The 15,458-nt window shown below is 34.8% G+C and overlaps 1 protein-coding gene across 1 annotated transcript; it reads left to right on the top strand.

Annotated features, from left to right (window-relative positions):
• The first annotated feature begins 258 nt into the window (after positions 1–258).
• On the top strand, positions 259–14,943 carry gnb4b (guanine nucleotide binding protein (G protein), beta polypeptide 4b). The gene is made up of 10 exons (XM_048172063.1): positions 259–453; positions 4,767–4,864; positions 5,014–5,052; positions 8,474–8,580; positions 8,853–8,916; positions 9,104–9,266; positions 10,760–10,826; positions 11,139–11,340; positions 11,773–11,989; positions 12,994–14,943. The coding sequence occupies exons 2-10, from the start codon at positions 4,808–4,810 to the stop codon at positions 13,098–13,100; spliced, it is 1,023 nt and encodes a 340-aa protein (XP_048028020.1). The 5' UTR covers positions 259–453; positions 4,767–4,807; the 3' UTR covers positions 13,101–14,943.
• Positions 14,944–15,458: the final 515 nt, after the last annotated feature.

Below are 15,458 nucleotides of genomic sequence, written 5' to 3'. Positions count from 1 at the left end.
TCCTGTTTCTCCTACAGGCGCTTTGTTGAGGCAGCGGACGGACTGTACCATTCCTCCCTGGGTGAACACAACAGCATATACAACTACACTTCTGACCGGGTTCACACGGAAAACACAGAGTTTGGAGGTACATTGTAGCATTTTAAATATATCTAGATAATATAAATCGCATTCACGCTTTTAAACAGCGATTTGAGGCTTTTGTAGATCAGCGGTGTGTGTCGGGTCACCCCTCCGCCGCGTCTGTTGCCATGTTCCCGGTTCCCTTATGGGTGTGGTGACGAGATTGCTGGTGAAAATTGACTCTCAGCTCGCGTGAGGGCTGCGTGGCCCTTTAAATGTGTTTAAAATTGAGTTCCAGTTGATTGTGCTGCTTTGAAATTTATTTGTGCGCTCACCAACATGCGAGGGATCTGAAGAAGGAGCGGAATTTGCCCAAACCAGCCTGATCAGGTGAGGGGAAAAACAATCGTCCGCTGTGTTTGTCTTTCCTCGTCTATTTCCTGCTTGTAAAATGCTCGTAAAATGTGATTTAAATACACTGCTGACCTTGTTTTGACTGTCAGTGATGGGTTGAATCTTAACTTGGTAGCTAATTAGTTGAATTATCATCTGCTGGTTGTTGTGTTTAAAGAAGAAGCAACAGGAGGCCTGATTACACACGAGAGTTGAGTCTGAACTCCAGCAGTTTAATCTGTTCAGTGTTTCCTGGCAGGAGTTAATCATCAGTGTGGTGTAGTGCTGAAATATCTGAGCTGATAACTGAAAGCTGGGATGACATTATTATTGTGTCCTTGATTAACACACTTCAGGTTACTACAGTAAACATCAGCTGTCTGTTTTCAATAAAAGTCTGTGTTAGGTGAATCTGCTAGTGTTTATGTCTTCCAACTTGTTTAAATGGAATAAAATGTTTCCTTTTCATCTTCAAAATCAAATCCAAGGTGTTTGGTGAAGGAAATAACTGAGATTGTTTGAACAGAAGATCATAGTTTTACTTTCACTTTACCTTTGAAATATGTTTTGAGTCTCAAAGTCAAACATGAATAATGTTGATATTTGCAGTTTTACTCTGATCAACTTATTTTAAGGGTTTAGAAAATATGTTATTTTCAAACAGAATTCAGAGAACAGATTTCAGTACATGGATGTTCAGCTGTAAAATATATATATATATATATATATATATATATATATATATATATATATATATATATATATATATATATATATATATATATATATATATATATATATATATATATATATATATTAGTAATATAGTTAATTTTCCTTTTCCAATATTTGCTAAAATAGTTACTTAAATTATTGAAATATTTATTTAAAATTAACAACACATTCACATGATCATGACTGCTTGATGTCAATTTATGGTCAAAATATATGCAGCTAAACAAATTTTATATATATATATATATATATATATATATATATATATATATATATATATATATATATATATATACACTATTATAAAAAACTAATTATAAAATAAAATCAATTTTTTTTATATATATATATATATATATATATATATATATATATATATATATATATATATATATATATATATATATATATACACTATTATAAAAAACTAATTATAAAATAAAATCAATTTTTTATATATATATATATATATATATATATATATATATATATATATATATATATATATATATATATATATATATATATTAGTAATATAGTTAATTTTCCTTTTCCAATATTTGCTAAAATAGTTACTTAAATTATTGAAATATTTATTTAAAATTAACAACACATTCACATGATCATGACTGCTTGATGTCAATTTATGGTCAAAATATATGCAGCTAAACAAATTTTATATATATATATATATATATATATATATATATATATATATATATATATATATATATATACACTATTATAAAAAACTAATTATAAAATAAAATCAATTTTTTATATATATATATATATATATATATATATATATATATATATTGATTTTATTTTATAATTATTTATTTTAGTTTTGCATAGATTGGCCTGGCAACCTTGGCTTAATTGAAAATAAATATCTGGGGATTTTTTAACCCTTTAAGGATTTGTTCATTTCAGAAATCAAATTTCCTGATAATTTACTCTCCTCCATGTCATCCAAGATGTTCATGTCTTTCTTTCTTCAGTGGAAATGGAACCATCGGACATTTTCTAAAAAAAATAAACATTATATAGTTTTTAACCACAAATGCTCGTCTTGCACTGCTCTGTGATACTCCACGCATGACGTAATCATGTTGGAAAGGTCACGGAAGTACCGATCCAGTGTCTACAAGCGAACGTCAAAGACTAAGTCAAACGACCTTTACAAAAAAAGGTAAAACAACGATGTCTGACGATTTTGAAGTTGGAGGAGAGATTGAGATGGAGTTTTTCGCCCTACTTCCACCTTCGTCACGCGTGACCTTTCCAACATGATTACGTCATGCGTGGAGCATCACAGAGCAGTGCAAGATGAGCATTTGTGGTTAAAAACTATATAAATGTTTATTTTTTTTATAGAAAATGTCAGATGGTTTCTCTAGATAAGACTCTTATTCCTCGTCTGGGATCATGTAGAGCTCTTTGAAGCTGCACTGAAACTGACATTTGGACCTTCAACCCGTTGAACCCCAGTGAAGTCCACTATATGGAGAAAAATCCTGGAATGTTTTCCTTCATTTCTTTTCCACTGAAGAAAGAAAGACATGAAGATCTTGGATGACATGGAGGAGAGTAAATTATCAGGGAACTTTAATTCTGAAGTGAACTAATCCTTTAACCCTGGCTTGCAATTGTATGTATTTATCGGGAGGGTGAATATTCCCATATCCGCTGTCTTAGTGTCCGTCCAGCAGGACTCGGGGCTCAGCAGTGTGTTTTGTCATCATTAATGGAGCAAAAAAACCCAGCATGCCATTTCAGTGCCCACTGAGAGCGTGCCAAGCAGATCCGACACATCCTGGCACCAGACGGGCATCACCTGCAGTCAAAGTGTTCTGGTGTTATAGTGCACACTTGGTCGGACATTTGAACAGTATAGTATAGTTTGGTTAGCATCATCATGATGATGTTTAAAGTAGGGCTGTCTGATTTTGTATATGTAAATTAAAGGATTGGTTCACCCAGACCTTCATTCATCTTCAGAACACAAGATATTTTTGATGAAATCCGATGGCTCAGTGAGGCCTGAGCAATGACATTTCCTCTCTCAAGATCCATTAATGTACTAAAAACATATTTAAATCAGTTCATGTGAGTACAGTGGTTCAATATTAATATTATAAAGCGATGAGAATATTTTTGGTGCGCCAAAATACGACTTATTTTAGTGATGGCCGATTTCAAAACACTGCTTCAGGAAGCTTCGGAGCGTTATGAATCTTTTGTGTCGAACCATGATTCGGATCGCGTGCCAAACTGCTGAAATCACGTGACTTTGGCGCTCCGAACCGCTGATTCGACACAAAAGATTCATAACGCTCCAAAGCTTGAAAACTACAAATTATACAAGTCAACACCATTTTGACTAAAAGTTTGCTAAGAAGTATTTCCTACTAAAGCAAGGCGGTATTTGACTCTTAAGCATATCCATAGCAGACTAGTGGGCGTGGCCTTGGACATGCAAAGTGCATTATGGGTGTTGAAGTTTTCCTACCTATATTTGGCAAAAGGGAAGACAATGGCCTTGTTTTCTTTATTTTCTCTAGTCGGGTAGCACCGTTTTCTGTTTTTTGCCAAGTTTTATCGAAAGCTCATTTTGCTAGGCTATATCACCATTTAGTTTTATTTTGATTAATTGCGGTGCCCGAGTCCGAAGGAGAGCGAATGAGATGAAGGTTGACGTCATCGTTACACTGATGTGAGTTTGAATCCATAGAGGGCTTAAATCCAGCCAAAGGCCTACAGACGGTCCAGCTGTGTCTTAGAGACGACCACAAAGATAAACTAATGCTTTAGGAAACATTAGACTATGTGTGTCTGATCACTTTTACAATCATGCAGCATTACATAAAGGTCAAAACCAAAGGATAATGAGATTTCTCTTCAGATTTGATGAGGATTATCATTGTAGTCCTTGGTATTATAAATATGTTGGGTGTTGCCGTCTGGTAGTGGTTAGGCAGTGTGACCCAATAGTATGAGTAATACATTCATGGTAACTGCATATATCATTATCTAGGTCTTTTTTATTACAAATTCGATGAGAAAAATGTCCCTAGTTTTTAATAACCTAGTTGTAAATGCCCATTTTCAATCTAATCAATATTGTAAAGTGTTACCAACTAACTAATCTCCAGATGATTAGTGACCAAACCATCAGTGTAGTATTTACTTCTTTACTGTAAACGCACAGACGCTGTTTGAGTTTGCAGTAGATCTTCTAACTCTATTTAACACATTCATATGCAATCAAAGCTGAGCTTGACGGTCGCTTGATTCGACGGAAAGGTCAGTGAACATATGGGTGGCATTTGGCAGCAGTTGGGGTTTTGAAGACCCTCTGAGCTCACTGTCATTTCCCACTGCTCTCAGATCAGTTTGTGCATTTAATTAAAGTTGCTGAAATGGATTTGGTCAAAGGAAGCTAGTCCTTTGACCGTTTGTAATTGCATTTTAAGGGATTTCATGAGCGCGTGATTGACCGGTGAGTGAGGATGATGTCATTATACTGTATGATTGGCACAGTGTAAGAAGTGCACATTTATTTCATGCAGGTCCAGCACGTTGTCGTCTTGGTGCAGGTCAAACAGGAACAATGAGTGAGTTGGAACAGTTGCGACAGGAAGCGGAACAGCTTCGCAACCAGATCCGGGTAAGAGGAAATGTTCATCAGTGCTGAACCCAAATGCAACAAAAGGAAGTGTTCATATGAGAGGATTCTCATGTAAACGATATATTTCCTGTGCTGTGTGTTTGGATTGGGAGGTTTTGTGACATAAATTGTGTTTGTTTGTTTTTTAGGATGCTAGAAAAGCCTGCAGTGACTCCACACTTTCACAGGTATGAAACAAATCATTGATTTATTCATAGATATTAACCATACAGTCATTTTAGTTGAGTTAAATAAAACTACCCAGCAAGTTGGACAAACATTTAACCCAATTGCTGGGGTTTGTCTATATTTAACCCAACTTGGGTTATTTTTAACCCAGCATTTTTTACAATCACCGACGTTAAACATTTAACCCAATCGCTGGGGTTTGTCTATATTTAACCCTACTTGGGTTCATTTTAACCCAGCATTTTTTACAATCGCCGACGTTAAACATTTAACCCAATTGCTGGGTTTGTCTATATTTAACCCAACTTGGGTTATTTTTAACCCAGCATTTTTTACAATCACCGACGTTAAACATTTAACCCAATCGCTGGGGTTTGTCTATATTTAACCCAACTTGGGTTATTTTTAACCCAGCATTTTTTACAATCACCGACGTTAAACATTTAACCCAATCGCTGGGGTTTGTCTATATTTAACCCTACTTGGGTTCATTTTAACCCAGCATTTTTTACAATCGCCGACGTTAAACATTTAACCCAATTGCTGGGTTTGTCTATATTTTACCCAACTTGGGTTATTTTTAACCCAGCATTTTTTACAATCACCGACGTTAAACATTTAACCCAATCGCTGGGGTTTGTCTATATTTAACCCTACTTGGGTTCATTTTAACCCAGCATTTTTTACAATCACCGACGTTAAACATTTAACCCAATCGCTGGGATTTGTCTATATTTAACCCTACTTGGGTTCATTTTAACCCAGCATTTTTTACAATCGCCGACGTTAAACATTTAACCCAATCGCTGGGGTTTGTCTATATTTAACCCAATTTAGGTTAATTTTAACCCAGCATTTTTTACAATCGCCGACGTTAAACATTTAACCCAATTGCTGGGGTTTGTCTATATTTTACCCAACTTGGGTTATTTTTAACCCAGCATTTTTTACAATCACCGACGTTAAACATTTAACCCAATTGCTGGGTTTGTCTATATTTAACCCAACTTGGTTTATTTTTAACCCAGCATTTTTTCCAATCACCGAAGTTAAACATTTAACCCAATCGCTGGGGTTTGTCTATATTTAACCCAACTTGGGTTAATTTTAACCCAGCATTTTTTACAATCGCCAATGTTAAACATTTAACCCAATCGCAGGGGTTTGTCTATATTTAACCCAACTTGGGTTAATTTTAACCCAGCATTTTTTACAATCACCGAAGTTAAACATTTAACCCAATCGCTGGGGTTTGTCTATATTTAACCCAACTTGGGTTAATTTTAACCCAGCATTTTTTTTTACAATCGCCGATGTTAAACATTTAACCCAGTCGCTGGGGTTTGTCTATATTTAACCCAACTTGGGTTAATTTTAACCCAGCATTTTTTAGAGTCACCAAGGTTAAACATTTAACCCAATCGCTGGGATTTGTCTATATTTAACCCAACTTGGGTTAATTTTAACCCAGCATTTTTTCCAATCGCCGACGTTAAACATTTAACCCAATCGCTGGGGTTTGTCTATATTTAACCCAACTTGGGTTAATGTTAACCCAGCATTTTTTACAATCGCCGATGTTAAACATTTAACCCAATCGCTGGGATTTGTCTATATTTAACCCTACTTGGGTTAATTTTAACCCAGCATTTTTTAGAGTCACCGAAGTTAAACATTTAACCCAATCGCTGGGGTTTGTCTATATTTAACACAACTTGGGTTATTTTTAACCCAGCATTTTTTCCAATCACCGAAGTTAAACATTTAACCCAATCGCTGGGGTTTGTCTATATTTAACCCAACTTGGGTTAATTTTAACCCAGCATTTTTTACAATCGCCAATGTTAAACATTTAACCCAATCGCAGGGGTTTGTCTATATTTAACCCAACTTGGGTTAATTTTAACCCAGCATTTTTTACAATCACCGAAGTTAAACATTTAACCCAATCGCTGGGGTTTGTCTATATTTAACCCAACTTGGGTTAATTTTAACCCAGCATTTTTTACAATCGCCGATGTTAAACATTTAACCCAATCGCTGGGATTTGTCTATATTTAACCCTACTTGGGTTAATTTTAACCCAGCATTTTTTAGAGTCACCGAAGTTAAACATTTAACCCAATCGCTGGGGTTTGTCTATATTTAACACAACTTGGGTTATTTTTAACCCAGCATTTTTTCCAATCACCGAAGTTAAACATTTAACCCAATCGCTGGGGTTTGTCTATATTTAACCCAACTTGGGTTAATTTTAACCCAGCATTTTTTACAATCGCCAATGTTAAACATTTAACCCAATCGCAGGGGTTTGTCTATATTTAACCCAACTTGGGTTAATTTTAACCCAGCATTTTTTACAATCACCGAAGTTAAACATTTAACCCAATCGCTGGGGTTTGTCTATATTTAACCCAACTTGGGTTAATTTTAACCCAGCATTTTTTTTTACAATCGCCGATGTTAAACATTTAACCCAGTCGCTGGGGTTTGTCTATATTTAACCCAACTTGGGTTAATTTTAACCCAGCATTTTTTAGAGTCACCAAGGTTAAACATTTAACCCAATCGCTGGGATTTGTCTATATTTAACCCAACTTGGGTTAATTTTAACCCAGCATTTTTTCCAATCGCCGACGTTAAACATTTAACCCAATCGCTGGGGTTTGTCTATATTTAACCCAACTTGGGTTAATTTTAACCCAGCATTTTTTACAATCGCCGATGTTAAACATTTAACCCAATCGCTGGGATTTGTCTATATTTAACCCTACTTGGGTTAATTTTAACCCAGCATTTTTTAGAGTCACCGAAGTTAAACATTTAACCCAATCGCTGGGGTTTGTCTATATTTAACACAACTTGGGTTATTTTTAACCCAGCATTTTTTCCAGTCACCGAGGTCCACATAAATATCAGCATTTGCACCACAATGAATATTTTTGAATCTGAATAAAATTAAGGTGTTTTTTCATCCATATTCATACTATATGAGCAAAAATACTAATCTGATGCAACAAATATACTTAAAAAAAAAAAAAAAAAAAAAAAAAAACATTTGCAAACTTGAAAACTAAAATTTATTTATTTTATTTATTTATTTTTCAATAAACCGATCCATTTTTTTTTTTTTTTTTTTTTTTTTTAATCTTTCAGATTATTCTTCATATGTCAGGCTTTACAGGGTTAAAAACGCAGCGTGTATATAAGCTAATACCATATAGTGCAGTTGTGTCACTCATTTTTCCAAACTTTTGACCACTAGTTTATGTTCTGTTTGCATTTTTAGTGATGTTTGTGTAAATATTGTGTAAATGAACATTGAAATGCTACAGAAGATGATGCATGATCCATTGCTTCACGGCAGCCGATAATGTCGTGTGATCTTTAATCTCTTGCTGTTTTGGGCTCATATGGCAGATGACAGCGAGCCTGGACTCAGTGGGGCGGATACAGATGAGAACGAGACGCACACTCAGAGGTCATCTCGCCAAAATCTACGCCATGCACTGGGGCAGCGACTCCAGGTGTGTGTTTGACTGTGAAGAGGACGGTCTCTAAACATCACGATTGGTTTTATATACCGAAAACGCTGCTTTAAACACTCTGGGATTCCTTTCAACTGTGTGATTAATATTGCATGAAATAACGCTCGGGACCCTGGTGTTCGTTTTCCGTGGAGCTGTAATAAGGCCTTTCCCACCATGTTACTCAAATCCCATCTGTGTCCCATATTAATTACATTTCATTATGGATACGCTGCAGTGAGGATATATATAATTTCTTTGGCTTTTTTCAGGTTACTCGTCAGTGCCTCCCAAGATGGAAAACTGATCATATGGGACGGTTATACGACCAACAAGGTAATGAGATGCTAAAGCCATGAACATCACCAAATCAACCTAAATGCATTAAACCAACAAAATGGGTTAAATCTCTTTAGTTAACAACTGCACCACATCATTTTACAGTCCTGCTGGAAATTGTTTGCTGTTTTTCTTCAGTTTTTGCTTATTATAACTGAAGGATGTTGTATGTTTTTAACTCTAGATGCACGCTATTCCCCTGCGCTCTTCCTGGGTCATGACCTGTGCGTACGCCCCGTCCGGGAACTACGTGGCCTGCGGAGGCCTGGACAACATCTGCTCCACCTACAGCCTTAAAACCCGCGAGGGCAACGTCAGGGTCAACCGAGAACTGGCTGGACACACAGGTACAGTCGGGTTTATTTATCTCCTCAGTTTTGTCAGCCGAACCGCTTTGACTTTAAATATTTACTAGGGCTGTCAACATTAACGCATAAACGAATGCTATTAATTCAAAATCATTAACACGTTACAGTAATTTAATGCTAATAAATTACTAAAGAACCCAGAATTACGCACTGATTGTATTTATGCACAGACACATTTCAGTACATTCACGTTGTATGTTGCTGTGTTTAGTAATTCTGAATGGATCCGTGTAGTGTAGCGGGTATATATGCAGTCAGGTCCAGACGGTTGGTTCAGGGTTTTTTTGCCATCTCCTTGTGGTCCTGTTTGGTATTGCAACTTGACATGTCTAAACTGTAAACAAACTCTGTGAATTCATAAATTTTTTTTATTCTGACACTTTGGTGTGCATAAAGTTATGAATTATATGGACGACTTTATATTATAGTGTCCTTTTGGAGTCTTCAAATGTCCTTTTTTTGGAAAAAACACCTAAATTTAACTTGAAAGAAGCTTGTTTTGTGAGAATCATCCTTTAATTTGATAGTTTAGCTGGATATAGCAAATGATGACAAAATAAATGCATTAAACAATGAATGATGCTTGCTTAATTTTACGGAAAGTATGCAATTAAAAGTTTTGAATAGCAAATAGGGCTGCAACGATTAATCGCGACTAATCGTTTGCAAAATAAAACTCTGTTTACGTAATATATATGTGTGTGTTCTGTGTATAATTATGTATATATAAATACACACACATACAGGTATAAAGTTTAGAAATATATGCATGTATTATAAATATATATATATATTTATATATATTTTATATTACATATAAACAAATATTTTGTATATAAATATAACATTTTTCTTAAATATATACATGAATGTGTGTGTATTTATATATACATAATTATTATACACAGAACACACACATATATATTACGTAAACACAGACTTTTATTTTGCAAATGATTAATCGCGATTAATCGTTGCAGCCCTAATAGCAAATGATGACAAAATAAATGCATTAAACAATGAACGATGCACGCTTAATTTTACGGAAAGTATGCGATTAAAAGTTTTGAATAATAATTTTTGAATAAAAGTCTCTTTTGCTCACCATGGCTGCATTTATTTGATGGAAAATTCAGAAATAAATTTTAAAATACATTAAAATAGAAAACAGTTATTTTAAGTTGTAATATTTCACAATATTACACTTTTAACTTTATTTTTGATTAAATAAATGCAGGTGAGCATAAGAGACTTCTTTTAAATAACAATAAAAAATATTTTGACCTGTAGTGCATTATGTAAATGTGACATTTTTATGAATGAATTAATTAGTGCGTTAATAATTATTAGCTTAGCTAACTCATAAACCTCAGTTCTGCTCTAATACAACTCCTTCTGTGTGCCGTTTTATACAATACATAATTAATCAATGCTATGCATAATGAATCACTTTTTTATGAACGATCCTGTAGGTTATCTGTCTTGCTGTCGTTTTCTTGATGACAATCAGATCATCACCAGCTCTGGCGACACCACATGGTGAGTACATATGTATCATAATGGCAATAAGTAACAATAATTATTTTCTAGTATTAGAATACCAATTGATATATGGTGTATGCATTGTTAATTTGATTCGGCATGTGCATATTGTACCTTAATTTTTCCCATTTACATTTCTGCATTTGGCAGACACTTCTATCCAAAGCAACTTGCGTTGCATTAAAGGTGTACATTTTATTAGTTCATGCATTCCTGTCTTGTTTTTATTGCAATGTTGCTTTGAATTAAAAGTTTTTGGTTTTGATTGAAATTAAATTTTCAGCTTTGCTTCCGTCTCTTTTGTTGCAGTGCATTGTGGGACATTGAGACGGGCCAACAGACCACCAGTTTCACAGGACACACGGGTGATGTCATGAGTCTGTCGGTCAGTCCCGACTCAAAGACCTTCGTGTCAGGAGCCTGCGACGCCTCTGCCAAACTCTGGGACATCAGAGACGGGATGTGCAGGCAGTCCTTCACCGGCCACGTCTCGGATATTAATGCCGTCTGCGTAAGTGTTTACATCTACTTTACGTCTCTTCTGCTCACCGTGGCTGCGTTTATTTAATCAAAAATGCAGTAAAAATTGCGAAATATTATTACAATGTAAATCAGATGTTTTCTATGTGAATATATAGTAAAGTGTAATTTATATCCAGTGATCAAAGCTGAATTTTCAGTGTCACATGATCCTTCAGAAATCATTCTAATATGATGATTTGCTGCTCAAGAAACATTTCTGATTATTATCAATGTTGAAAACAGTTTAATATTTTTGTGGAAACTGATACTTTTCAGTGAAAAGCATTTTTTTTTGTTATAACAACACATTAAATGTCAAATAATTGCATCCATAGTGAGCATTAGAGCTGTTTTTATTGTACTCGAGAAGCTTCTCTCGTGCATCATGGGTAGCTGTATTGAGTTGTGTTTGCTCCTGCAGTTCTTTCCGAACGGAAATGCCTTCACAACGGGTTCGGACGACGCCACCTGCAGGCTGTTCGACCTGCGCGCGGATCAGGAGCTGATGATGTATTCTCACGACAACATTATCTGCGGCATCACCTCTGTGGCCTTCTCCAAGAGTGGACGCCTCCTGCTGGCCGGTTACGACGACTTCAACTGCAACGTCTGGGACACTTTAAAAGGCGAACGCGCAGGTACGAGCAAACGCCCTTCTCTCGGATTACTTATACAGTACAGTCCAAAAGTTTGGAACCACTAAGATTTTTAATGTTTTTAAAAGAAGTTTCGTCTGCTCACCAAGGCTACATTTATTTAATTAAAAATACAGTAAAAAACAGTAATATTGTGAAATATTATTACAATTTAAAATAACTGTTTTCTATTTGAATATATTTCACAAAGTAATTTATTCCTGTGATGCAAAGCTGAATTTTCAGCATCGTTACTCCAGTCTTCAGTGTCACATGATCCTTCAGAAATCATTCTGATATGCTGATCTGCTGCTCAAGAAACATTTTAATGTGTACAATTGTACAAAATATTTGTGTACAATATTTTTTTTCAGGATTATTTGATGAATAGAAAGTTCAAAAGAACAGTGTTTATCTGAAATCTAATCTTTTGTAACATTATAAATGTCTTTACTGCCACTTTTGATTGATTTAATGCATCCTTGCTGAATAAAAGTATTCATTTCTTTAATTTCTTTTCAAAAAAATAAAAATAAAAATTCTTACTGACCCCAAACTTTTGAACGGTAGTGTATAATGCTACAGAAGCTTTGTATTTCAGATAAATGCTGTTCTTTTGAACTTTCTATTCATCAAGGAATCCTGAAAAAAAATCTGTTTTCAACAATAATAATAATCATAAATGTTTCTTGAGCAGCAGATCAGCATATTAGAATGATTTCTGAAGGATCATGTGACACTGAAGACTGGAGTAACGATGCTGAAAATTCAGCTTTGATCACAGGAATAAATTACTTTGTCAAATATATTAAAATAGTACACAGTTATTTTAAATTGTAATAATATTTCACAATATTACTTTTTTTTACTGTATTTTTAATTAAATAAATGTAGCCTTGGTGAGCAGACGAAACTTCTTTTAAAAACATTAAAAATCTTAGTGGTTCCAAACTTTTGGACTGTACTATATATTGCATTATAATAATCTGCCTCGCTCCCTCCGTCAGGTGTCCTGGCCGGTCACGACAACAGGGTCAGCTGTTTAGGAGTGAACGATGACGGAATGGCCGTGGCCACGGGATCATGGGACAGTTTTCTGCGGATCTGGAACTGAGAGCAGTATTAAAATCTCCAGGTCCAGTTTCCTTTGGTCCCATTTCTACGTCTTTCCACTCTGTATTCCAGTTATTACACATGATTTTCAGTATGTAGTTCAATCCCGTGGAAAAGCCAATCGCCGGCCGCAGGAATCATAATAAGAGATTATTAAAGTGTCATTGTGTAATATGTAAATATACATGTATATGAATATAGATATGGTATATATGTACAGCATTATGTGTATGTATATACCATATAGTATATACATACATAGTGTTCATGTATATATTTTTCTAGTTGATCATTGGCCCCATGACATTTTTATTAATCCTTTTCTTTTTTGTATTTTATTTTCTGTTTTGTGTACATAGAAAACAACGCTAAACTAGATGGAAAGTTGTGAACAGCAGTCTGTATTACAAAAGTTTGTGAATTGTGGATGCGTTAAACACATGCAGATGAACTTTCTTCTTCTTTTTTCTTTTTTACACGCCACTAAATCAATCATCATTTATTGGTGCTTGAAGGTGTTTGAAAAGAAGGCACTGAATTTTCTCAGCCTTGAGATTGAATGTTTAATTCTACGACGCCGTGTTTTTAAGAGTCTTGCTTTTGATTGATAAAGAAATTCAAAATCTATCTGCCCTTGAACTTTAGCCTTAAATACTAGCGATCGCAGCAGAACTAATCCTAGTATGTCAAATCTCATTCTTGGTGCTTACAAAAGAAAATCCGTGCTTTGAATTGATTAGAAACGGCCACAAACCCTCCTTAAATTCGTTGCAGTGTTACAAAACGGAGCACGTTCAAAGCAGTATATATAATTTTTTTTTGTTGATTAGGAGTCAGTTTCAGCATGTAAATGTGTGCAAACAGGTGGAAATGAAGAACACTACCTGGTCAGGATGATTAAACTATTTTTGGCTTATTTTTTTCTGTGCATCAAAAATTGTAGATCAGATCAGAGCGATGAAGCCGTTTCGCCATATTTATAATAAGTGCCATCGGTTCTGACAGAATGTTTCTGGCTGTTTGAGATGTGCGTCAGTAACCTTAACAAGCCTGATTAAAAATGATATTTGTGCCATTGTTAATGCTCTTAACACCTCATGTAACTGTGAATAGAATTTAAAATCTTTCTCTTACTTTGCCTTTTTATATAAAAGGGAATTGGAAAGTGGCTTGAAATTATTATTTTTTTCTTTTTACAGTATGAAAATGCTTTTTAGCATTAATAAAAACCCTCTCAAGTTGGGTAACACACCGTAAAGGAATTAATTTGGGGTTTAAGTGTTTTTTGCGATGATTACTGTGAAAAGGGATGCATTTAGTCATTTAGAAGTCACTTTGAATTCTACAATTTAAACAGGAAGTTTGTCTTATTAGTATTGGTTAGAATTTAAGTCAGATTTCTATTGTTGGTACTGTAGAGGTCGAGAGATTGCCAATCAGTGATTCTTTTTTTTGTGGTTGTTTTTTATTATGATCATGTTGAAGATTTGAGTGGTTGGTTCGGGACTGTTTTAACAAAAAAAAAATTTCACATTATTATTTCAAACGGGCCGAACCGCTCAAACTCGGCAACAGAAAGAGCATTTCACACGTTAGGACCCCAATGCTTAAAGTATCCTTTTGGCTCATTTGTATCCTTTTTTGTTTTTCCTCCTTTTTGAGCAGATAAAGCCAGGACTGTGGTGCCTTGTGTACTTTCACAGTGCCATGTTTCAAATAATCATTTTTCATAACATTTTTGTTCCTCATTTTTTTTTTTTTTTTTTTTGGTATTTGTAAAGTAACATGGTGATGAAGCAGCCATACACTGATATTGTAACCAATAAAAAGACTTTTAACCATAAGTTGTGTTTCTTTTTCTGCAGTTATATTTAAATATGGATATTTGGGTTTTATCTCTTGGGAAAGTTATAAGACATCTTTCAACTGAAAACAAAAGAGTGATCAAAACATTACTCCATATTGGCTGATGCTGATCATGTGAGCATGCATGTGATGCTGGCCAATAATGAGCGGGCGTTTTGACCAGTGTTGCCAATGGACTATATGCACAGTTACTTCCTGGTTGTGGTTAAGCCAGCTCGGGCATTTCCGGTGAACTGTTCATTCTGTAGTCGCTGTGCATCAACACAAATCCATCAATGGTTGACTTTTTAATGTTGTATTCATATTTTAATGCAGTTATCACATTTACCTAATAAACCAGTTTTATTGATTGCGATAAAGACGAAGCTATTGGGAGCGTTTAAAAACGCCGTGTCTTTAATTAGACACACACACTCATTATTTTCCAGCAATGTGATGACCACAAACATTACTTGTTCATCCTTCTGAGATTGTGCCCATTGTAAAATCGAAC

The sequence above is a fragment of the Megalobrama amblycephala genome, linkage group LG21 (genome assembly GCF_018812025.1).
Source record: "Megalobrama amblycephala isolate DHTTF-2021 linkage group LG21, ASM1881202v1, whole genome shotgun sequence".
NCBI lineage: Eukaryota > Metazoa > Chordata > Actinopteri > Cypriniformes > Xenocyprididae > Megalobrama > Megalobrama amblycephala.
The sequence above is the reverse complement of the archived record's forward strand: the minus strand, read 5'-3'. Positions and strand labels throughout refer to the sequence as shown.